General features: G+C 42.5%; 1 protein-coding gene across 4 annotated transcripts in view; it reads left to right on the forward strand.

The window, feature by feature from the left end:
- The window catches only part of VGLL4 (vestigial like family member 4), a 138,606-nt gene continuing 113,759 nt past the window's right edge, over nt 1-24,847 (forward strand). Inside the window, exons 1-2 of one of the 4 annotated variants that reach the window (XM_070433623.1) lie at nt 1-370; nt 15,076-15,152. In XM_070433623.1, the coding sequence (XP_070289724.1) occupies nt 15,089-15,152 (64 nt within the window). In that variant the 5' untranslated portion in view covers nt 1-370; nt 15,076-15,088. Of the gene's footprint in view, nt 371-790; nt 810-1,185; nt 1,413-6,511; nt 6,690-15,075; nt 15,153-24,847 lie in introns of those variants that run through there. The other 3 variants (XM_070433626.1, XM_070433625.1, XM_070433621.1) reach the window with 3 other exon arrangements.

The raw sequence follows: 24,847 nt of genomic DNA on the forward strand, positions 1-24,847 counted from the left end.
GCCGACTGGGTGGACTCCGGGAGTTTGCCAAACACAGCAAACCCGGGTGGGGTGTGTGTGAGCGGCCGGAGGGGGACTCTTCCCCCTGCCATCTCCGTCCCTTCCTCCCCTGCTCCCTCCCTTCCACACTATTTTGATTTTCTAGGACTTCCTCCTCTGGGCGAGGGAGGGGGAGGAAAGACGCGGCGAGCGCCTGGCGTGCGTGCGTGTGTGTGTGTGTGTGTGTGTGTGTGTGTGCAAAGTGGAGTGTAACATGCTGTAATGGGAGGACACGGAGCCGCTTCCAAGGGTCCTGGGCTGCAGCGGCCGTTCTGATTCCAGTGGCACCTGAGCACGCACCTCCGCACGCGCGCGCGACCGGTACCATCAGGTACGTGTGGTCGCCGGCCCGCCTGGGCTGTGCGGCTGGGGTGTGCGTGGTAGCGAGAGAGTGCTGCGGTGCCCCAGGTCGGCGCCTGGGGGAGCGGGGAGCCCGGGGCTGCGGGCGGCGGGAGGCGGGACGCTCCGCGTGCGCCGCGGTCTGGCGGGTGAGCCGGTGGGAAACGCTCTTCCCGGGGCTGCTTCCCGGGCAGGTCCGTGCCGAAGGCCGGGATGGTGCGGGTCTGACGCCGAGGGCAGCGAAGGTGCTGCAGGTCCGGCTGGCACGCGCTGGCGCTGGGCTGGCGGTGGCGGGTAAGGGGCGACCGGTGCAAGGGGCCTCGAGCGGGGCTTGCCCGCGGACGTCGGTGTCACGTGTGCTGTGGGCCAACTGTGTGCGTGTGAGGAACATGCCTGGCCCACGGCAGCGGGCACCTGGGAGCGCACGAAAGGTTCGTCTGTTGGTGCGTGTGCACTCGGGCTGTGTCCCCGCCGGCGGGGCCTGGGGGACGTGATGTGTGGGAGACGCGCTCCCTGGGACGGGAGCCTCCTCCGGGGGCCCGGCGCGGCACTAGGCCCGGTGCGGCCGATCCGTCCCCGAGCGCGTCCGCACCCGCCCGGGGGGGTGCTGCCCGCCTCCGGCGCGCGGCGGGCGGGGGGAGGGAAACGAGCCTCTCCTGGCGCGCTCGGCCCGGCTCGCGCCTCCCCGCCGGCTCACCTGGGCTCAGCCCCACCTGCTCGGGGGGAGGGGCGTGGCCGGGGGCGTGGCCTGCCGGGCCTGGCAGAGCCCGGCCGAGCCTCGGAGAGAGCGGGCGGCTCCTCATTCCAGGGATTCCTCGGGCTCCCGCGCTCGCGTCCGCCGCTGAGCCGGCCCGGCGCGCGCTGTCGGCGTGTGCGTGTGGGTGTGCGGAGGGGGCGCCGGTGCGGGAGCGCGGGCGCGAGCGCGCCTGTGCGTCGGTGCGCCCCCGCAGTGCGCCCCGCGCGCGCGGAGGTACCGCCCCCGCCCCCACGGGGCCCTGCCGGCCCGAGGCGGGCGCGCCCTGAGCCGCTTGGCGGTGAGTGCTGGAGGACCGACTGGGCCGGCGGGCTGGCGGGACCCGGGCCGGGTGAGGGGTGGCCTGCGGGGGAACGCAGGGTGGGGCTGACTCGGAGCGGGACCGAGGACGCCCTCCTGCCAGGAGGCGGTGGCTCCTTCTTGGCGGGGACACTTGAGGCGCCGGGTGGGAACCGAAGCGCCCCGGCTCTCGGAGGTAGATGTGCAGCTCCTGGAGGGGTTCCCGAGTGGCAGGCGTCCCGAGAGTGGGGGAGACGGGGCAGGAAGGGGGCCCGGCGCCCCGCGTCCCTTTTGGTCCCGGCCAGCGGCACCGGAGGGCTGCGGGAAGGGCTGAGGATGGGCAGCCGGGACCGGTCTCTTTCCTCTCGGTGGACTTCCTGCCCCTTCCCCAAAACCAAACCACACACTCTTCCTGCACGAGTGCAGGCCTCGCCGAAAAGCAAAGGTCTCCTTTTTGTGTGTGTGTTGCTTAAAGTCTTCTTTGATTCATTACACGGAGACATTTACATGTCTCAGGATGACAGTACTTGCTACTGCTATTAACTTTACGCGCTTTATTGGCATGTGTTCGTCTACTTAAAATAGAGGATGAAAAAAATCGGTTTCACTTTGATCATTGGTGCTGTATGTTTGCTAGCTGGATTTCCTTCTCTGGTTAATAAGAACCAGCAGCCTGCGGACGGGGGTGGAGGCCGCTCTTCCAGTTTTTATCAGCAGCTGGTGGCCCCCTTTATTTATAAGGTACTACCGCCCGGTTTTGTAGAGTTGGAAAACCTTTTTTTTTTTCTAAACCTACCTGACGAAAATGAAGGCTCGCAAATGTTTCCTCTGAACACCCAAAGGCAAAAACATTGAATGTTAATTATTCTATTAGTATGTAAAGGTCAGTTTTGCATACCATTTTGGCAGACCAAACTTTAACTCTGCTCTAGTCTCTGCGTCCACAGGCTTGTAACATTCATTGTTTCCTGCTTGCAGCTAATGAAGTCTGCGCATGACTGTGAGGGGGTTAGCCTGAGTAGGTTAAAGAGGGTTTTGGGGTCAGCAGCCTTAGGGCTGTATTTCAGACTTGAGCATCTCTAAATCTCAGTGCTCTAATTTTTAAATAATGGGCTTAGAAATACTTTCCTAGTCAGTTTGTTGCCTCATACTCAAGACATAGTTGTGTGTGTTTGTGTGTGTGTTTTCTGTGCATTTCCTTTTATATCTGGCTGAAAAGTCACCTCCCCCATGTAAACCCCTCAATTTGTTGCTTAACTTTGGTAAAATTTTAATCCCAGGTTGATTTCCCCTGCCGTGTTTTTTTTTTCACTTTTGGGAAGCCTGCCTTTGCTTTCCATTTAGAACAGTGGTTCTCAACCTTGGCTGCACATTAGAACCACCTGGGAATCTTTAAAATCCTGATTTCTGGGCCTCATCCTCCGGAAATTCTGTTTGTTACTCATGTTGTGGCCCCACCCCATAACAGAGAAAGGTTGAGAACCACTGAGTTAGAAGGAAATGCAAATAATTTTTATGTTGACCCAAACAATACCATTAAGAAAATAATTCTGCTCTAAATAATCATGGACTGCATTCCAAAACTGTGTGTGTGGTAAAAACAGCTCTGTAGATTACTTCTGGAGACTTGAGTTCAAGTCCTGACTTTGTTACCTTGTAAGTTTGTGACCAGGAAAAGTTCTCTTTAACCTTTCGTGTTTTATTTTCCTCTGTAAGGGGGTGATAATATCTGTCCTAAGACATTACAGAGTTTCAGGAATTAGAGGGAATAATGTGCTTTGAAAAATACTTGTGTTATGTTATTTATAAAAGTCTTTGAAGACGTGAGAGAGCTTCATAAATACAGTTGTTGCCACTCCCCCCTTTGTGATTTAGGACTAGGACTTTACCTTAAGATTTTAACGGACATGATAATTATGAAACTAAAAACTTTCACTTTTAAATGTTCCGTTTGATAAGAGTTCTGTAAGGGAGAATTCCTTTTATCTCCTTATGGAGTCGCCTTGTTACCAACCTCTGGTGGTTGCCAAAAAAAAAAAAAAAAAAAAAAAAAAATCCAAAGGAAGATTTTACTTTGTCTTTTTAGGTTATCTCTCCTGGATAGTTTTGCTGTGCAACTTTTCGTTTGCCTGAATCAAATAATAAGTAAAACAACTATAATAAAAGTTGTTTTTGCAACTTCGACTATGACAATAAAATAATAAGAATTGTAAGTTCAGGAGGTAAGTCGAGAACAGGGGTGGGCAAAAGTAGGTTTACAGTAGTTAGTATGCAGTAGTTTATTCTATTTATTAATTATTATATTATTATTATTATTAACTTACTTTTGCCCACCCCTGTGCATTGGCATAATTCTAATGTAAATAAAATTCTGACACTGTGTAGAGATTTTAACATCAAATTGTCTGTTTTTGGCCTTTGTTAGATAAGCTGTTGGAGTTATGAGAACCTGGTGACAGAGAAAGTTTTTTTTAATTAAGAAGTTTCTAGAAGAAATGTGAACTGAGGCTGATTTGTAATTCTTTTAGGGAGCGCGTATTTAAAGTTATTGGATGAATCTATATGGGAGTTTAATGATTGAGACAAATGAGTGCTGCCAATCAGGCGGTAGCCATTTAGGATCTGTCCACATTAAAGCAACAGCAATTTAGAAATTGGACCGTCAGATCATGGTAGTACAAACTGCCAAGGTAGGAAAGGAGGGAGTTGTATTCTGGAGGTGCTGACACCTGAAAAACGTTTTTTCTACCTGGGATATAGTGTAATAGCTCATTTGCGAAGAAGGAAAATCTTGTCTCTCGTGCCTCAGGTGTTACAAACGTGCAGTTGATCCTCATTATTCTCATTTTCTGTGGACTCTGTATTCGAGAATCTGTCTACTTACTAAAATGTTTTTGTGATTCCCAAAACAGTATTTGCAGCCCTTTTGCAATCATTCATGCACATGCTCAGAGTGGTAAAAAATGTGAGTCTCTGAAATGCATGCTCCCAGCCGAGGTTGAACAGAACAATACTCTGCCTCCTTGTTTCAGCTCTCATACTGTAAACAGTACGGTACGCTGTTGCAGTCTATTGAGTGCCATGTTTTTCTCACTTGGGGGCTTTTTGTTGGCGGTTTTGCCGTTTAAAAAGCATAATACCGAAGTGCTAAGTGTTCCTAAGAGCGAGAAGGCTGTCACGTGCCTTACATTAAAAAGAAGCGCATTTAGATAAGTTTTGTCCGGGCATGAGTTATAATGCTGTTGGCCTGGAGATCAGTGTTAATGAATCACAACAGATATCAAATAAGGTGCCTTTAAATAGAAACACTCATAAAACAAGATTATGTATTGATCAGTTGACAAAAATGTTGTAACCGAGGCTTGCAGGAACCTAACCCTGTCTTTCCCCTAGGAGTAATGGTTCAGTGTTTGCTAATTCAGTGTTCACAGAGACTTTATCGAACATAACTATGGCGAATAATGAGAACTGACTATTTACTGATGTGGAGAACTAGCGTGCTTCCTAACGATACAACGTGTCATGGGTTAGAAGACTTTAGGCTCTTCCTAAGCTGATGGTGAAGATTTGGGAACAGTGGAGAGTTAGACCTGGAGTATTATGGAAGTTTGCCAACTTGCAAATTTATGTATCTCATTCTTGGGGGTAATAAGTTCCTGAGAGGATGAGGCACCGTGGTACTTGTGAATAGGAAAGTCTAAATATCCAAATAAAACAAATGGCAAGGACAAACACATCCGGAGTAAATTAAAATTCCAAAGTTTCTCTTATTTATTATGTGGTGCTGTACAAGGCTGAGATCTTGAAAGTGAGACAGATTCACAACAGCCTAAATATGAGATAGAAAAAGGTAGTTCATTTTTATTTTGACAACAGTGTTACAAAAGGGTGGGAGTTGGTAGTCTGCTCAAAAAGTCCAGATGTGAATTTTATTTTTCCTCCTTGGACACAGTGGAGTCAGTGTGGGCCCACCATGTAGTACTTTCCAGGGGACACTGTAGGGAGATGGGTGCAATCAGCCAGCAGGAAGCATTTACTCCAGCACTGGGCAGCCTCACATAAAGGTCATGAAATAGGCTGTAACTTAAGTTTGATTTTGCAGTTTTAAGCCTAAATAGATGGCCCTCAACTCACCCATAGTCATCTTTCAGGTAGTCTGTGCATTTGCGCAGTTTGCACTGAAAGCAAACTGCATTTTATGATAACTAGGATTTTAGTTTTGCATGGAGGCACTGTTTGGCAGCTCTTGTTGCCAGGGTCAGGATGACTAAATATCGGATCCCTCTGTCCTTTTGTTCCCCTCCCCTAGCCCCGGGGAGTCTTGTCTTGGGCCATTTTAGCACATTGTATGCGGGGAAACGTATTTTACGTAGAGCCACCTGTTAGCACGCGATAAAAACTACCCGCAAACAATGTATTGAGCATTCCATCAGGGGTTTCCATGCCGAGTGCTACCTGTATTCAGCCCAAGCTAACTGGCACCTCCATCTCTTGATGTGAAGGGAGGTGGAGTTGAGCAAAGGCACAGCTGAGTTGATGGCAGGCACCTGACGTAACCTTGTTCCTGATACGTAATGTGTCCCACTTGGGAAGTTAGATTGTTGGCTGCCCAACCCATAGACCTACCTATCTCCTGCAGAGGTTTCACTGGAGGGACATTAAGGGGAGGGTACACACCTGTATCAATTTACCAAGTTGATTAGTGTTCTAAGCCAATGGAAGGGCTGCCAGCAAAGCTGGCTCTCATTCTGAGGCTATGCCTGAGTTTGACTAGCACTTGAAAGAAGCCTAACTAGGGATTTTACACACACACACCTGGAAGTAAGCATAAAACGTGGGTATATTGTTCAGATTTTAGACATTTGGCCTTCAAAATGCATTTTCAAGAATGGTTATGTGTACAAGTAAGAAATTGGATGTAAGTGGAATCTGGCCAGGTCTTCTGACATTGTGCCTGGTATGCTGCTTCAGATTATGGCAATATGGGTCAGTTAATTATTCATGCCTGGAACATACCTAGATAAGGAAAGCTGGACTTATGTTCTATCTTTGGTAGTATGACTATGGAAAGAGTATTTTGAATAAATACTCATGACCAAAATATATTTTTCATATATATTTCGTCATCCACTATGCGTGACTCACAGCTCCCCAAACCTTTGGAATTTCCCCAGGGTTGAGAGTGACAAAGGTGTCTTTTGTTATGTGAACGAGGCGATTTGTGGAAGCACCTGTGGATGGGGCTGGTTGCCAGGAGAACCAACCCGGGGATTAGAAGGTAGGAACGTTCATTCCTGCTCCTGCCTCTAGGGAGGGGAGAGGGGATGGAGGTTGATTCACCAGTGGCCAGTGAGTGAATCAATTATGCCTACATAAGGAAGCCTTCATAAAAACCCTCCAAGAGGACGGGGTTCAGAGAGCTTCTGGGTCGGTGAACACTAGGAAATTCAGCAAAGAGTGGTGTACCTGGAGAGGGCATGGAGGCTCTGTGCCCCTCTCCCACACACCTCATCCTATGTGTCCTATGCATCTCTTTCATCCAGCTGTTCCTTTTACAATAACCAAGTGACCTAGTAAGTAACATGTTTTTCTGAGTTCTGTGAGTCACTCTAGCAAATCAATTGAACCCAAGGCCGGAGTTGTGAGAACCTATTGTATTTATATTACAGCTGGTCTTTAGAAGCACAGGTAACAGCCTGGACTTCAGATACCTGTGTGTCTGAAGTGGAGGGCATTCTTGTGGGACTGAGTCCTAACCTGTGGGATCTGATTCTATCTCCAGGTAGATCGTATCAGAGTTAAGTTGAATTCTTGGACACCTGCTTGTGCACCTTAACTGTTATCTACTGCAGGTTTTCTTGAGCAGGACCAAGTAGAAGCAATCCTCCTTAGCACTGAGCCTTGGAGCCTGAAGTCCTTAGGCCTTATGTTTAATTCCTATGTGGCTGCGGCCCCAGGAATCCGATAGCTTTGCAGTCTGTGTTGTTTGCCCCACTCTCACCATCAACTGACTTGGTGTGAGCATCTTCTTACCTGTCTTGGTTACTATTCATGTGACCCCATGCCTGTCTCTGTTCAAAGAAAGTAAAATAAGGCATGGTTTTTATGTGCCCGAAAGGAGAGAGCTTGCTTCCCTTTGCTTACTTTAGAAACTATCAGGCTATTGCCTGATTCATGTCTCAAGGTGTAGGAGAAAGAGCACAGACTAGCTGTCTTGCCTTGGTTGCTGAGGGAAGGTTGTTTTTGTTGTTGTTCTGATAACTTAATAACTGTGCTTTTCTCCAAAAGCACTTCATGAAAATCAGCTTAAGAATAGTAAAAATAGCCCTCGATGGTGAGTGAGGAGACTTGGATTCCAGGCTCAGCTTCTTTAGAAGTCACTTACGTTCTGGGCAGTTTGGTTTTTCCTCTGTAGAAGAATACTAATACTCGTATTTGGTCAACACTCATTGAGAATCTAGTGAGGGAATTTATGTGAATGTGCTTTCGAAAAGTATGTGCTGCACAGCTATAAGATGGTGATAGTGGTAGAATGAGAACATATATTTCTTGAGTTTACAAGGCAATTTTGGCTTCATTATGTCATTTAATCCACATGCCAAGCTTGTGAACTGTGAAGTAAGCAGCGTTACTATGATTTTCTTTAAGTGAGGAAACTTGGGTATGGAGAGGGTAAATGGCCCATACATTTAGTGTTAGGCATTTAGAGCAAAGCCTAGAACAAAATAGGCTTTCATTGACTTACTGTTGATTGAATGAGTGAAAGGGTTGAAGTAGGGCTCAAACTTCAGTCAGGTCCTGGCTCAACTGACTTAACAGAGAGTAAAGTGTGAGAAGAAAAAAGCCTTACACAGATGAGAGATATTTTTATCAGGAAGAACGGAGAGGATGATTTGAGAATTGGGTGTTTATAGGAAGAATGTGTGTTGCAAAAATATAGGGGGGCAGCAATTAGGACACACTGTGGGGAAGAACAGCGAGGAGGATGTTAATGCACATCTACCTCGTGTGCCTAAAGCTAGGCTTGCATGGGGCCACCAGAATCTGGTGAAGATTGGTCTGAGATTTTATTTCACTTACTACTCTCTCTGAGATGGACAGCTAGCTAAATCGAGCACAGTGTGGCTGCATTCGGTGTCTGCCACTCCAGGGCAGTAAGTTTCCTCTTCCTTTTCTGGATAGTCTCTATGTATTTAATAGAGAGGGGAGGGATGTTGATTCACTAGACCAGTGATGGCGAGCCTTTTGAGCTCGGCGTGTCAGCATTTTGAAAAACCTGAACTTAACTCTGGTGCCGTGTCACATATAGAAATTTTTTGATATTTGCAACCATAGTAAAACAAAGATTTATGTTTTTGATATTTATTTTCTATATTTCAATGCCATTTAACAAAGAAAAATCAACCAAAAAAATGATTTTGCGTGTCACCTCTGACACACGTGTCATAGGTTCCCCATCACTGCACTAGACAGTGGCCAGTGAGTTAATCAATTATGCCTGTATAATGAAGCCTCCATAAAAACCCTGCAAGAGGACGAGGTTCAGAGAGCTTCTGGGGTTCAGAGAAAGGAGATAGCCAATGAAAGCCTCTAAATTCTTGACAGTCAAAAGGGTCATACACCCTGTGCTAGTTCATACTTGTAGGCTTGTCCTATGGTTGTACTTTATTAACGAGGGCACATTGGATTAGCCCAGGGAGGTGGTCCTGATGGGGGGATAGGGTGATAGAACAGGGGCAACAGGGATTAGGGATTCTGAAGAGTCCACTGGAGGTTGATGTCTTCCTGATTCTGGCTTTTGGCCAAGTAACAGTGTGGCAGGAACATCCGGAGGTTTGAATGCACTTCTCTCTATACCCATTGGTCCTCATACTGTAGTTAGCCACTATTACTAGACGATCCAGGCAGTAAGGCGAGCCTGGTCCTGCAGCTTTCACCTTGGGAATCTCCTTGGAAGACTTTTATACATATCTTGAAAGTCCATTCCCTTGTCTGAAAAAAAAATACAACCTAATACAGCCCATACTTCTGTTCCCCAGATATGTGCTCTTGTCCCCTTGTTGATCAAAATTGGACCGTTCTTTGTGGAAGGCCAGCATAATGGAGTTCATATTTATAGCTGAGCTTGTCATTTGCACTGAATGCCCCTAAGTTTTAGTAGCTTTTGAATTGATACCGAATGTTCTCTAATTTTCAACCTTAAGCTATTTGGTAGAACATATTATTAAAGATAAGGGCGTCTGAGGAAAGGAAGGTGGGCTGGCAGAGAAAACACACGACTATTGCTGGAAAAAGAAATTACAAAACAAAATGTATGTTCTAGTCATCATGACTAATATTCATGTTGACAACAACCATGAAAGAAAGTGGTTTCTTTGGTTAGAGCAAAAATGGATTTCAGTACAGTATAACACCTTTACAAATACATGTTTTCTTTTTCCAGAAGCACATCCCTCTCTCTTTGTTATTATGTCCAGGTGTTAGTTAGCATTTTGAGTGATTATATTTTTGGTTATCCTGATCTCATAATATAAAAACTATCACAGAGATGAAAAGACTTTTGGGTTGTACTTAGATTTATTTTCCGGACGTTGCAAAAGGTAGTAGATGATTTATGGTTCATAAAGGATATAAAACAAACCAGACATGTCACTCTCCTACTTACAACTATTCACACCACTCAAGGGCTTTTCACTGGCTTAGAATACCATCTCAGCTTTATTGTGCCCTACAGGGTATGCATGATCCGGCCCTTGCCCACTTTCCCACCTCACCTCCCTGAACTGTGGTCAGGCCACAGCACTCCTCCATATCCACATGTCCAGCTTTGGTCTGACTTGGATTTTTTTCCCAAATGTTATTTGTCCCCCCCTTTGCCCCCTTAATAATGTTAATCCTTCACATCCTTTAGGTCTCATCTTTCATTCATCTCCTCAGAGAAGTCTTCCCGGATTACTCTAAAGTAGTGGCCAGTGCACTGTCTTTTTATTTTTATTAGTATTATTTTTAAACTATATTTTATTGATTTTTTACAGAGAGGAAGGGAGAGGGATAGAGAGTTAGAAACATCAATGAGAGAGACACATCGATCAGCTGCCTCCTGCACACTCCCCACTGGGGATGTGCCCACAACCAAGGTACATGCCCTTGACCGGAATCGAACCTGGGACTCCTCAGTCTGCAGGCCAGTGCTCTATCCACTGAGCCAAACCGGTCAGGGCTGCCCTGTCTTTTTAAAAATACATTTACTGTCATTTGCAATTTATTTACTATATTTGCATTTATTTTGACAAGTAATTTTAATACATATAAAGCCCATTCACTTCTCATAACAATCCTAACATATGAGGGAGGTAATATTAATATTTACCCCATTTAATAGATGAGGAAACCGAGGTAAAGTTACTTCCCAGGGTCACATAGACAGAGAGAGGCTGAGCTGACTTAAACTCAGATTGGCATCCAAAGATCATCCTTTTACATAGCAATGATGCTAATTTGCCTCTCAATATAGTGTGACCCTCCATCAAATACTGTAACCATAGTTTTTTTCTGCCACATTACATATATATATATATATATATATATATATATATATATATATATAATTTTTAAAATATATATTTATTGATTTCAGAGAGGAAGGGAGAGGGAGAGAGAGAGAGAAACATCAAGAATGAGAGCGAATCATTGATCAGCTCCTCCTGCACGACCCCTAATGGGGTCATCGAGCCCGCATGTGTTCTTGACCAGAATCAAACCTGGGACCTTCAGTCTGCAGGCCGTCGCTCTATCCATTGAGCCAAACCAGCCAGGGCTTACTAATATATTTTATTGGGTTTGTTGGGCTGTGATATTGTACAAGACATAAAATTCAGAAGACTTTAAACAAATTACTGTTATCTTTCACCTTTATTTGCTTAGGTCTTTTGTGGCTAGATAATGCCTAGTCCCCGTCTTCATCTCCCACCTGTTTTATTGTGTTATTACCAGCCCTATTGTCCTTATCTCACACCTGGTTCCTACAGAAGCCTCCTAACTGATCTGCTTCCAGTGACTTCCCACTTCACTCCCTCAAGTCAAACCATCCTCCCAGAACTGCCAAACTAAAATATCATTAACATCATGTTATCAGCCTGCGCAGGGACTGATAGTGACCGCCTGTTGCCTGCTACATTAAGTGTGGACCTGTCTGGGTAGCCTTCATCTCTTTCCTAAATCCACATTATGCTGACCCAAACTTAGCTTCTTCTGCTTCTTAACAAGGAAGTTCAGTTTTTACTGGCTGGTCTGTCTCCTTGTCCTGGCCTCTCATTCCTGCCTCTGTGCCTTTCCTCAGGCTGTTGATCCTTGTTGCAGTACTTCCTTGCACCCAGGAAATAATCAAAGTGTGATCCACAGGTCAGAGAGGGCTTTAGATTGCATAGATTCTGAATAAACTTAAATATCTAATCGTCTATGATGCTAACATACTTAAGGCACATGCTAAAACTGGGGAAGGAAACTTCGATGTGGCTTTTTGAAACACACACACACGTATACACACATGTATACACACCACCTAAGAATAGATGTTCACAAGGTAACCACTTAACCGACACTGATCTCTATTTTATTACATAATACACATTTTGGATGTAAATTATATTTAGTCTTTTTTGTGTGCCCTTTTAAATTTGTCTGTTGTTATCCTATTTCACATACTTTAGGTTTACAAACAAGATTATAACTCCTTAAAAGCAGGGATCATATCTTCTCTTCAACCTCTCTTGAGTACTTGGCTGAACTCAGAATAATTGTGTAATAAAAATTGGTTGGTTTCATTAATGAGGTTGCAGCAGATGGCAGGTGCCGTGCAGTTGAACCTTAAATACCTAATTTCTTATCTACTACCTACTTTGACCGTAAGTTGCTTGGGGTTGTAGATTTCATAGATTCTGAACAAACTTCATTATCTAATCTTCTACAATGCTAGAATTCTGGGTCTACTGTATGTCATTTGATATTTTTATACTTCGATATTTGCTTCTCTGCATAACACTTCTGTGCATACTTAAGGCATATGTTAATATATATCTGTTTGGATTTGGAATTTTGAAAGTGTTGTCCTTAAACTTAACAGGGAAATTAAAGAATTGGAGCCTAAATACTACATTAAGGAGTAGAATGCTTATCATTATTTACTTAATAAAAATAAGAGACTTTAAACTCAAACCTTGCCTGAATAGGAAACTGGCTGAGGTGAGGAGAATGTTAACTGAGTTCTTGGGAGTTCACACCTTTTCCTATCCGTCTGTTCCTTCCAAACCTTTGTTTGTTTTCTCCACTTTTGAACAAGTTTACAAATCCTTACTCACAGGAGATGATCTTTCCTATCTTACTCAGAAGATGAGAACTGTGAGTAACAGTTGTTTTACCTCTGATTTTTCTCATCCTCCCTTGTCTCTGAAAAAGAAAAAATTAACTGGTTTATGACCATGCCCTTCCAGTTAGTCTTCCCTCACTTGATCTCCCCTCACATCTTGAGACTTTCCAACCTGTCAAGTTCTGCTGCCTCATCTGCACTGCTCCCACGAGAATGTCCCATTACCTTCTGTATGCCTCAGAGCTGTATCTTTTTTTTAAAAAAAATATGTTTTTGTTGACTTTTTATAGAGAGAGGAAGGGAGGGAGATAGAGATAGAAACATCAATGAGAGAGGAATCATCCATTGGCTGCCTCTTGCACACCCCGTACTGGGTATTGAGCCCACAACCCAGGCATGTGCCGTGACGATCAATCAAACCAGGGACCTCTTGGTTCCTGGGTCGATACTCAACCACTGAACCACACCGGCCGGGCCACAGAGCTGTACTTTCAGATCACCCACCCTGCCTTTGGCTTCCCTTTCTGTAGAATGGCTCTATTCCATTCTACACGGTGCTACCAGAATGATTTGCACAGAAACACTTAGGTGGGCAAGTCATTTCTCTGCTCTGAGATTTCAGTGGCTCCTTACTGCATGCAAAAATCAAGCCCAAATCCTGCCAGAGCTATCAGTCCTTCCAGGATATGGTTCTATCCTCGTCTCTTACCTCCTATCCCCAGTTTGTTTTTCTAGCTGATTTGGGCAACTTGCTCTTAACTGGATTCTGCTTATGTTCTTCTGGAGTGCTTCCATAAATGTTCCTCAGAGGCTCAGCTCAGGTTGTTTCTCACCAAAGCCCTTCAGAGTTCATCTATTTCTTTGGGACTTAGTTTGTAGCGCTGTTTGACACTGAGTGCATTGTGCCTTAATCCATTATTTCCCTAAGTATTCCCTGAGAGATGCTTCAGGTTAAAAGAATGGCCAGTGAGGTTTGAGAGATTTCGAGTACATAGAGCTGCCATCCGCACTGCCTTTGCCCCTTGTGTAAGGCATAGCAAGAAACATATCAAAACACAGGAAGGAAAATCAGTGGCTTAATTTGGTTTATTCCAGTGTTTCTGAAACTTATTTATCATAGAAGAAATTTTTTTCATATAACATGTGAACATCCAGTGCAAAACACTTTGGAAAAATACTGCCTTAAACTAGATTTCTTGTAGGCGTGTCTCTATACAGATTGAAAGCTCTTTGAAGGCACCCACTGGGCTGTGTTCATTTTCCTGCCTCAGCACCTGGTAGATATTTAATGTTTACTGAGTGAAATCACATTGCAAGATCAAGAGTTGCTCTTTCTTTGGATGCTTGAAGTATGAATATTATAAAGAAAAGCTGGCTCGCTACATCTTGTAACTGCACATACATAGTAGGTACTCAGTAAATGCTGAAGAATGCTGACTAAACTCTGATCATCTTTAATGGGATGTAGTTAAGGTATTTTTAGAAATACGGTGCTAGATAAATTGATGATAGGTGGTGGTGATTGTACATACACTACAATACATGATTTTATTTTATTTTTATTAATTCTTGAGAGAGAGAGAGAAACATCGATATGAAAGAGACACACATCAATTGGTTGCCTCCCACATGCGCCCCAACTTAATGGGGCCAGGGATTGACCCTGCAACCTAGGCCAGGGCCAAAACATGACATTTTAAAATAAAGGTTCTTATTGGACTTACAATGCCATTTGACTCACCGATGGAATCCACATACAACTTGTGATGAGTATGCTGCATACATTAAGCTACATGGTCCTGCAGGGTCTCTCTCAGCTAAAGGAGGTTCAATCTTAGTAATTTTTGTTAAAACTAATAAACCAGCAACCACCACCACCACAGCAAAAATCTCAGACTGGTAGTAATGCTCTGTTCATAGAGCTGCCTTTGTTCCGAAAAGTTAGTTTTTCCTGGGTACGTCTGTCCAGGCATGTTGTTACACGCACACATAAACATTTATAAGCACAATTAACATGGGCATGAATATTCACAATATCCCTTCTTTTAGTTCTGACACAAGCTGCTTCCTGGAATCGGCAAGGTTTGGCTCAGTAGACTGAATGGAATTTAACCCTTTTCTCTTGTGCTCCTGAACCTAGTCCATGCAGTGTCTTCCCGGAATGGGAAGAATTTTATCTTCAGAAGAGTGATTTGCATTTTATGGGGCAATCATTCCAGTTGTGAATGACCAGAATTCCAAAAGTGTCTTTCAAATTCTGTCCAAAGACTTGTATTTCTCTCTTTTGCTTTCCTTTTAGGCTCCAACCAGGAATGGAGACACCGTTGGATGTTCTGTCCAGGGCAGCATCTCTGGTGCATGCTGATGATGAAAAACGTAAGTGAGGCATCTGTTCTATGTGCTTTTTACTATGCCCCCTCATCTCCTGCACTATCATAGACTTAACATGTTTCTTTACTTGGCTTTGTGGCTATGTGCTGTTAATTTTGGTTGTTTTCCTTAGAGATAACAGCTTGATATTTTTAATTTTATTTTCAAGTGCCAGAACATGTAAGTCTTTTAAATGTTATCTTTGGATCCTAGGGCCTGAGCAGTTCACTCCAGAAAGTCCTTTCCTTTCCAGCTTCCTCCAGTGGGGCTGGAATGGGAAGACACTCCTTATGTGTCTAGAGGTTTAGATAAATATGTGTTGGTTGATAGACAAATTGACCATCAGAGAACTAGAGATGGGGAAAAAAAACCTTCCAAGATCATTCCTGTCATTGGAAGTATGCAGCACATATCCTAATGAAAAACAGTTGTGAACATTCCTTTCCCATAGCTGAGAGAGAGCAAATATTTGGGGGGAAAACTTTCTTAATGTGGTGGGGGAGGGGCAAAAGGAGAATGAACCATTGACATTGGAAGATTATTCCACAATGTGTCACAGTGATTTTCCTGCTCATCCTAAGGTATATTTATTTTTAAATGACCTGCTTCAAGTTAAAATTGCTTGCTGAACAGTATTTGCAAGAAGAACTGTTTTATGTGGGAACAAGGTTGAGTATTCTTTTCCTAAGCATTAAAAAAAACAAAAAATATATAAGGTTGAGCATTTTTTCATTCTAAGTTCTGAGAGATGAGCTACTTTCTAGTGTAGTTGTTAACGAGTTGGCAGCTGGAAGTACATGTCCTTAAAACTGTAGGGTCTGCCTTTTTAATAGCTGTTAAGATTTTTATATACCCAAGCCTCAGTTTCCTCATTAGTCATATGAAATAATATCTACTTGCAAAGTATTTGTGAGGATTAAACGGGCTGTTGTGTAGATAGTGCTTACCTTAGCTCTCAGCTTCTAAGGTCTGGGGATTGCCGTGCCCTCTTCTCTCTTGGTATCTTGTTGGCTCTCTAATAGGATTTACTGTAATACTCTAGTTTCACCGTATCTCAGTGTGTCTGCATCTCCCCACCCTCCCCCACCATCACTCAAGATTATCTTTAGACTAGTGATTGGATGAGATAACCATTAAGGTGTTTCTTGTTGTTGTTTTTTTTCCTAACCTCTTATGTAATTTATATTTATTTAGTTTTGATTGTTGGGAGGATATAGCTACCCAACAGTATAATTATTCCTTCCTAGGAAAATGGAAGCTCTGGGATGCTAAGTGTCATTCCCAAGCACACTGCGCTAGGGAGAGGCAGCTCAGGTTGTAGGCTTTCACCTAAACAACAAAAACTCCTTTATGCCTCTAAGACTGCAATAAATGTTACTGACTTGAATAGCTAGTTACAAACTTTGTTAAACACTACTATAGATACTTTGGAGGTTTTTACAGAAGATAGTATTTTGAGTTTCTGTTTTATAATGCCCATGTTTCTTTAGGATTATTAAAAGAAAATACAAATGAAAAATAGAAGGAATGACCTCAGGGGTGGCCCCTTGTACCTTTAGTGTAGAGAGCACATTTCTTCTCTTTTTCTGTTACCTTCTCAGGTTCTTTCCTCTAGCCCAGCTTCAGGACTACTCTGTTCAGGTTGGAGGCCTGGGTAGTTTCCAGCTCAGTGAGCAGCAGTTGAATGATTATGTGTAAGGGGCATATGTAGATGGACAAGGGCAGTCCCTGCCTTCAAGGAGCTTAAGGACTTACTGGGCATAGACTCTTACGGCTGTAAAATGTGTACAGAAGTGGGAGACTGGGTATGCTTCGTGACGTAGATGCAGGGCCTCCTTGGAGCCCGCAGTTTGGGGGAGCTGTTTGCATAGAAACAGAAGATGCTGCCTGCCAGGAGAGAGAGGAATTCTTACTTTCCTCCTGTGTTGAACACAGCCATTAGTGATTTGTCAAGTAAGGCTATGTAGTTAGTTGGCTTTCTGCATCTGTGGGTTCTTCATCTGCAGATACAACCAACCACGGATGGAAAATATTTGGAGAAAATGTTACCTTGTAGTTAGGCTTATGATGGTTGAGTCTCTACTGAGCATACACAATTTTTTTTCTTTGTCGTTAGTTTCTAAGCAATGCAGTAGAACTACTGTTTACATAGCATTCAATAATCTAGAGATATTTAAAGTATATGGGAGGATGTGTGGAGGTTATATGCAAATAATACTCCATTTTATGTAAGGAACTTGAACATCCTCAAATTTTGGGATCCACAGGGGTCCTGGAACCAATCCCCTGTGGGTGTTAGGGACAACTATCTATATATAAAAGCCTAAGCGACCATTAGGGCAGAACAACCAGAACAACTGGTCGCTATGATGCTCACTGACCACCAGGGAGGCAGATGCTCAACGCAGGAGCTGCCCCCCTGGTGGTCAGTGCATTCCCACAGGGAGAGCGCCAAATTGGTTTAGGAGTGACTTGGCATAATCCTGGCACCCCTTTGTAATGGTTTTAGCTTTTTGGAATAATTTTTTACATCTAAAGAGGAAGAAAAAAGTTCCAAGATGTCTATACTCATTAACATGTAGGCAACATTTTTGAGAAACATTTTAAACTTTGGGGCTGTATGTAGCACTCATAAGAGCACAGAGCTCAAAAACCAGGCATTCATTGTATTTTCTATTACTAGTAATGTAAGTATGTGAAAACTCATGTAATTTATAGGCAAAGTTGAGCCTTAAGTTCAGCCTTTCGGGTACATTTCTTAAGACCTATTTGGGCTTGTTCAGCCTGATTCAGCTTTCTCTACAGTAGATTAAGCCTCTTTTAGCTTTTGTTATAAATTGCTCTTACACTTAACATTCTCCTCAACACTTTAAAAAAGTCTGGTATATGTAATCTGATTTGAGTGTCTGATTCCAAACAGAAAAATGTTCTATTTGAGATCAGCTTCCCAACTCATGTAGGTGACCTAAATGACTCTCTCTTCTTTTGCTCACGGAGAACTGAAAACTTAGGCATTTTTGAAGATGTTATTGTTTTAGCATTTTGAAGAGAACAGTACCTAATAGGACTCAAGTATATAATACCTGATAGCCTTAAGGCTTCATTATGTCTACTAGTGGAGAATAAAGAAATATCTCAAGAGTACGCTGTAGACCTAAGTCAATAGTGAAGTGGTGGTTTTGTAGTAACACAATAGTTACTTATCTGGATGGCCTAGAAGGAATAAATTTACTTAAAAATCATTCCACTGCTCATGAGACATTGATTTAATCAGCATCCAGGGTAATCCTGGAAGGTGCTTAATGAAAATACAGTGTGAGGCTGCCAGTTTTCCTTGTGCGTGAGGAATCTCTCCTTTCAGTGATCATTAATGCTGGAAGACCCCAGCCCTTTTTTCCAACTCTAGTTTTTAGTAGTCAAAATTGGACAGAATTTGTGGACAGGACGCTTATATGCTCTGATGTTTAAAACTACACCGTGTGCATCTTTAGCAGGGTCCTTCATTTCATTGTGATGTTTAAAGAACGTTTTGTTTTTTTGGTACAGATTTTGTTCTTGTATCTTCTGAGTATAAGATCCTCTTGGATCTGCTGACTTGCACTCATAGATTAGAATAATCTTAAGAGAGCACCCTGGTAAGGAAAGTCTCTCAAAAATATTGCCTATATGTTCGTAATTATTACAGACACCTTTGGACTTTTTCCCACTCGATATTGAGGATTTTGATGGAGGGGATAGTACTTTTGATCTGGTCTAATGAGGATGCATATGATCAGAAAAAGCTGGATAAAGTGGGTGTGAGGGATGTAGAGGGGACAGGAAGAGAAGGCAGCTTTTGCAGGTGCTGCGGCCGTATCTGTTCCTAGCAGTTCGCTCCCTCCTCATTTGGTGAAGATGTTTCAAAGCTGGCTAATTGATGAAGCATAAAAAACCATATTCCTTCCGAGTAAAGCATTCCTAGGAGTGCAGGCTTTTATGATCATGGGGACTGATGCCCAGATGTGTGGAATATTTTCATGTCCTAGCCTATTAATGGTAACATAATGATCAGTTGCACTCACATACTGTTTCCTCAGATTGATTTCTCTCATCCAAGATCACGATGACTGTGCCAGCCTCCGCATAAAGTAAAGCGGTTGCTGGGTGCCCAGCTTACGGTGATTTAGCCAGCACTTTCCTTTGAGCTGGGCCTGCTTTTTTACTCTTTCTTCCTCTCCCTTCCTCTTTACTCTCTTGCCTTTACTCTTGGCATCTGGCATAGTGGCTTTCAAACGTTTTTGCCCATGGCACAGAATGAAAAAGCATTTACATTGTGACCCTTGTACTCACTGACATCACTGATACAATAAGCTTCATGAAACAATACTTACCCTGACTTTGCACAGTGTAGTTTGAATTACCTGCTTTGTTCTTGCATTCCACTTTATTTAAATAAAAGTTGGGTCATGACTCATTAAATTGATATTTAGGATCCACTATGATTTGAGACCTGCAGTTGAAAAACATGATTTGGTTTCATCTCCTTTGTTGGATAAACTTATTTCTGGCTCCTCCCTTTATGTACTGGAAAGTTTTGACTGACACGTGGGCCAGTGAGCCAGAGTATTAGACATGATGGAATTACAGCTGACTAGACAGGAATGACATCATTATATTGACCTCTTTCAAGAGCACTAGTGGACTGGGCACAGCAATTGTTAGCATACATGACTACCCCATTAGAGGCAGTTCCTCTCTATTCTAAGCCTATATTGTTCCTGATTTCTAGAGTAAGTGCTCCAGAAAATGGTCACTCCCCTTTGGTTGAACCTGTGTAGCTCCCTCTTGTTCCCTAAAGAGTGCTCCTAGCTGACCCCAGGGTTCCATTGGGACTGCTGGTAAATGCCAATTGAGAGGACACCAATATGATCCTTTGTAGACTAATTTGATGCCTTTGGTCACTGCATTGGTGTTTTAATCCCTTATATCCTAGATGGCTGAGAAGGGTACCATGCATTTCCACCATGACAACCACTCCGGTAGCAGTGATTCTCAAAGAGAGGAGGAAGGGATATTTATAATCATTCTAACGATACCTTCCCAGGTGATAAATGCCAGATGAGAGCCACCAGTTTAATAGTATTTCTAGAGGAGTTCTGGATCTGTATTTTTAAGAAGGAGGGTCTAGCCCTGGCCGGTTTTGCTCAGTGGATAGAGCATCGGCCTGCGGACTCAAGGGCCGCAAGTTCAATTCCGGTCAAGGGCATGTACCTTGGTTGCGGGCACATACCCAGTGGGGAGTGTGCAGGAGGCAGCTGATTGTTTCTCTCTCATCGATGTTTCTAACTCTCTATCCCTCTCCTGTTCTCTCTGTAAAGAATCAATAAAATACATTTTTTTAAAAAAAGGAGGGTCTAGATCAGTGATGGCGAACCTATGACACGCATGTCAGGTGACACGCGAACTCATTTTTTTGGTTGATTTTTCTTTGTTAAATGGCATTTAAATATATAAAATAAATATCAAAAATATAAGTCTTTGTTTTGCTATGGTTGCAAATATCAAAAAATTTTTATATGTGACACGGCACCAGAGTTAAGTTAGGGTTTTTCAAAATGCTGACATGCCGAGCTCAAAAGGTTCGCCATCACTGGTCTAGATCCTTCTATGAGGTTCTCTAATTCATTGGCTATCATGTCCTTTAACCAGATTCACCAGTTGCTTATGTCTCATTTCCTTTATCATATTCTCTCTCTGTGTGTACACACACACACACACACACACACACACAGCAGGTCCTCGAATAATTTTGTTTTGTTCAACATCATTTTGTTATAATGTTGATGAGGTAGATGCCTAGGAACTTAACTCTTGTTTATATCAAGTAGCCTGTGTAAAACTGGTCTTGTTATGCATTGTTTCACTTAAAGTTGCAGAACCTATTGATGATGATAAGTGAGGACTTACTGTATACACACACGCAGGTGTATTTTTCTTGAAACATTTGAGAGTAAATGGGAGATATGCCTCTTTAATCCTAAATACTTAAATATGTATTTCCTACAAATGAGAATATACTCTTTCATAACCACAATATGGTTATATTCATTAAAATGTTATATATATATATATTTGTGTATATATATATATAAAGATAAAACTGAGCATAAAATCTTTATGCTTATAGTGCCTTTACAGCTTCATAACCAGAATATGAATTTATGGTTTAATACAGCCAGTAAAACTATGATACAGTAGATGACGACCTGCTACAACTGCACCCTGCTCCACTAGGGTGTAGCACCCACTGCCACTGGGCCATGATTGATTCTCTAATGTCAGCGTGCCTATACTGCCAATGGTCCTTTGACACAATTTCCCCACCACTTTTATCTTGTGAACTCTTATAAAATATCATATTGCACAGATTATGTGACATAAGTTAGTTGGCTTTCTCTTAGTACAAATGCCTCAATTTCACGTGGGTTTGTTTCTGTCCTTTTCTCACAAGACCAGGAGAAAAATGCAAACACAGTCACCAAAATCATGCGCCAATGCTTGGTTATATGTGAGGTGTGTGATTCAGAATACACATGTCAGATTTTTTAAGAGATTCTCATTGAAATAATACAAGTAAAAATTTCTCACAGATCCCTGAGTATTTATTTGTCTTTGGGCTTTAGTTTAAGGATTGTGTATTGTCTCACTTAGTTCTCACAATAGCCCTATTCAGTAGGTACTATAATTAGTCCCCCTTTATAGATAAGGAAACTAAGGTTTACAAATAATTTGCTTAAGGATATCCTGACTCTGAAATCTATGCTCTTAATTGCTCTACTACGCATATGCCTTCTCAGATAGAGGTCATTGAAGGATTTACTGCTGATTTAAAATGCAAACAAAAGGAAAAACAACAACACTGTATACTGTATATACTACCTCCACTAATAAGTCAGGAAAAAGGTTTTCATTTGGAAAAGATTTCCCAGTCAGTGAAACAGCATTTTCAAAGCATTAGGTACCTACCTCTAACCAGCCAAAAGTTTAGGAGGGCAGGAGCCCACATTCAGGAACTGCCATGACTCTGCCTCCCACGTATGTTGATGGCTCACACACACACTGCCACAGACCTCTTTATATTGAGCTTTTGTTTCTAGTAAGTACCTCAGTTAAGGAGAGGATCTTGGTTCCGATGTCGGGCTGCTTCACACAGTAACGACCCCTCATGACCACTGTCCAGGGGCATTGTGGAGGGAAATTAGATGGTGGCTGGACTTGATGACCTAAGACTCTGAGAACCTTTATTAGACCCAGACGTGTTCAAGGCAAGGGTTCTGTTCCGTATTGCTTTGTATTCCAAGCATGTACCATTTGGTGCTTATGATCAGCCTTTAAGAAATATCTGTTGATAATAAAGTAACCACTGGAGTGAAAGGTTCATCTCTAAGGAATAATTTATTTAGCACTAGCAAAAATGACTTAGTATAATTACCGCTATTGCTACAAAAGTAATGTACAGATTTAAAGGAATACTGTATTCCACTTGATAATCCTTCATAGGCTGCAAGACATTTTATTTGGTGGTTATAACAAGAATCTTTGTGGTAGGCTGAGTTGGGGATGGGTATCAGAAAAAAATTAAGCTTGAAGAAGTTAAATGACTAATTCAAGGTTAAAATGTTAAAAAAAAAAGGTTGAGGTGTCCCCCCCCCCCCAGTGCCTCACATGTTATGATCATTAGAATAGCAATTAATAAACGAGGTTCAGCTGTAGTTAGGTAGTGCAGAGTCCACCAGGATAGGAAATCAGAAGGTCTTGAGGAGTTACCTTCTCTGACTCCATGTTTCCAAGCCTACTTTTGATTTTCAAAATAAGGACTGAATTTGCTGCCCTTTTTCTAAAGGTTGGAGTCACTAACATTATGCTTTGTGTTTTCAGTTATTTCCCTTTGTGTGCAAGACATAAAAAATATCTCTCAGTAGTAAAAAAGTGTCATAAAACGTAAGGTGGGGTAGTATGTGCTTATTTAAGACACTGTAGGTGTTGTCAGCTGCTTTGAGTAAAGTTTGCCTCCCAGGGTAGGCACCTGGCATTTAATAAGAAAGTTACCCCTCAGAGACAGCTACTACAAATGTCTGTGCTATTTTTATAGTTTTATATCAGATCAAATTAGCATAATAAATGTTAGCAATGGATTTCCACTGGTGAAAATAATGGCTTGTTATAATTAGCGTAATGGATGTTGAAAATAGATTTCCACCAAATAGCTCTTTAGACACTTGAGGATGATTTATTAGGTTTTCTTTAAACGAACATTATTCGATCTTTAGAAATCCATGCTTTCTTTTAATACATATAAAAATGCTATGGGCGATTTTAATGCAATTCAGTTTAAAATATTAGAGTCAAGCCCAGCTGGTGTGGCTCAGTGGTTGAGCATCAACCTATGAACCAGGAGGTCATGGTTCGATTGCAGAGAGAGCAAGAGAGAACTGAGAGAAACATGCTGGGAGGCAAAGGGGCCATCCTCAAAGATATGCATTACATAAAAAAGGAAGAACTTCATCCAAGGATTCTTGACTCAGATATATTGTATTTCAGAGAGGAAGGGAGAGGGAGAAAGAGATAGAAACATCAGTGATGAGAGAGAATCATTGATTGGCTGCCTCCTGCACACCCCACACTGGGGATGGAGCCCACATCCAGACATATGCCCTGACCTGGAATTGAACTGTGACCTCCTGGTTCATAGGCTGATGCTCAACCACTGAGCCACGTCAGCTGGGCGAATACTACTCTTGATTCCTTGTAAGTGAAATGAAATCTGGGGAAATTATCATTTCTTTCTCTAGAACTATGCTTTTTCTCCCTCTGAAAAATATTGATTACATGCCACTTTTTTCATGGAACTGACCTTAACTTTAGTCACTTTTTAAATGAGCTACACCAGAAAGAAATCTATTTTGTTCATCAGTAAGCAAGGGGTGAGAAGAATGAATCTTCATTTTCTTAGGCAAAGTGCTAGTTTAGGGTACTTTGAATAAAATAGTTAAATTACAAAGGAATATTGCACTTAGAATTCAGGGGGACAAACTGTATTTTTGGAGCAAAATGAGAGTCTGAACAAGTGCTTCTAGCTTTCCTCCTACCAAAAATCCTTTAAAATAATCTAATATAGACATTTAAAAAAAATTGTAATCCTGCTGGAATACTAGAAAAGGTGCGTGTCTTCTAGTAGACCAAAAGTTAGGAGGAATTTCTGGGAAACTGAAAACAGATGGGATTAAATTGACAAAATGAAAACAAAAACAAAAAGAAAAAAGTATAACCCAAAACACAGGTGCAAAGGAAAACAAAATTAAAAGCAGAGCTTACAGGGACTAACAATACCAACAGGAAGGGGCCCTGCAGCAAAATTCAGGAAATTAAAGTATTCCATTTATAACAATGACCCCCTCTGGCAAAGACTCAGGTCTGTGCTTTCAAGAAAGTGAACATCTGCCCTGGATAGAGCGTCGGCCTGTGGACTGGGGGGGTCCCGGGTTCGATTCCAGTCAGGGGCATGTACCTTCAAGCTTGTTGATAGATGTGTATTTGTTGTTCATAATTTGTATCTTTACCTTTTTCTTCTTCTTCCTCTTCTTAAAGGATACCTTTCAGCATTTCATATAATACTGGTTTGGTGGTGATGAACTCCTTTAGCTTTTTCTTATCTGTGAAGC

Source organism: Myotis yumanensis, unplaced genomic scaffold (genome assembly GCF_028538775.1).
Source record: "Myotis yumanensis isolate MYYU_CA2020_CCGP unplaced genomic scaffold, mMyoYum1.0.hap1 SCAF_14, whole genome shotgun sequence".
Classification (NCBI taxonomy): Eukaryota; Metazoa; Chordata; class Mammalia; order Chiroptera; family Vespertilionidae; genus Myotis; species Myotis yumanensis.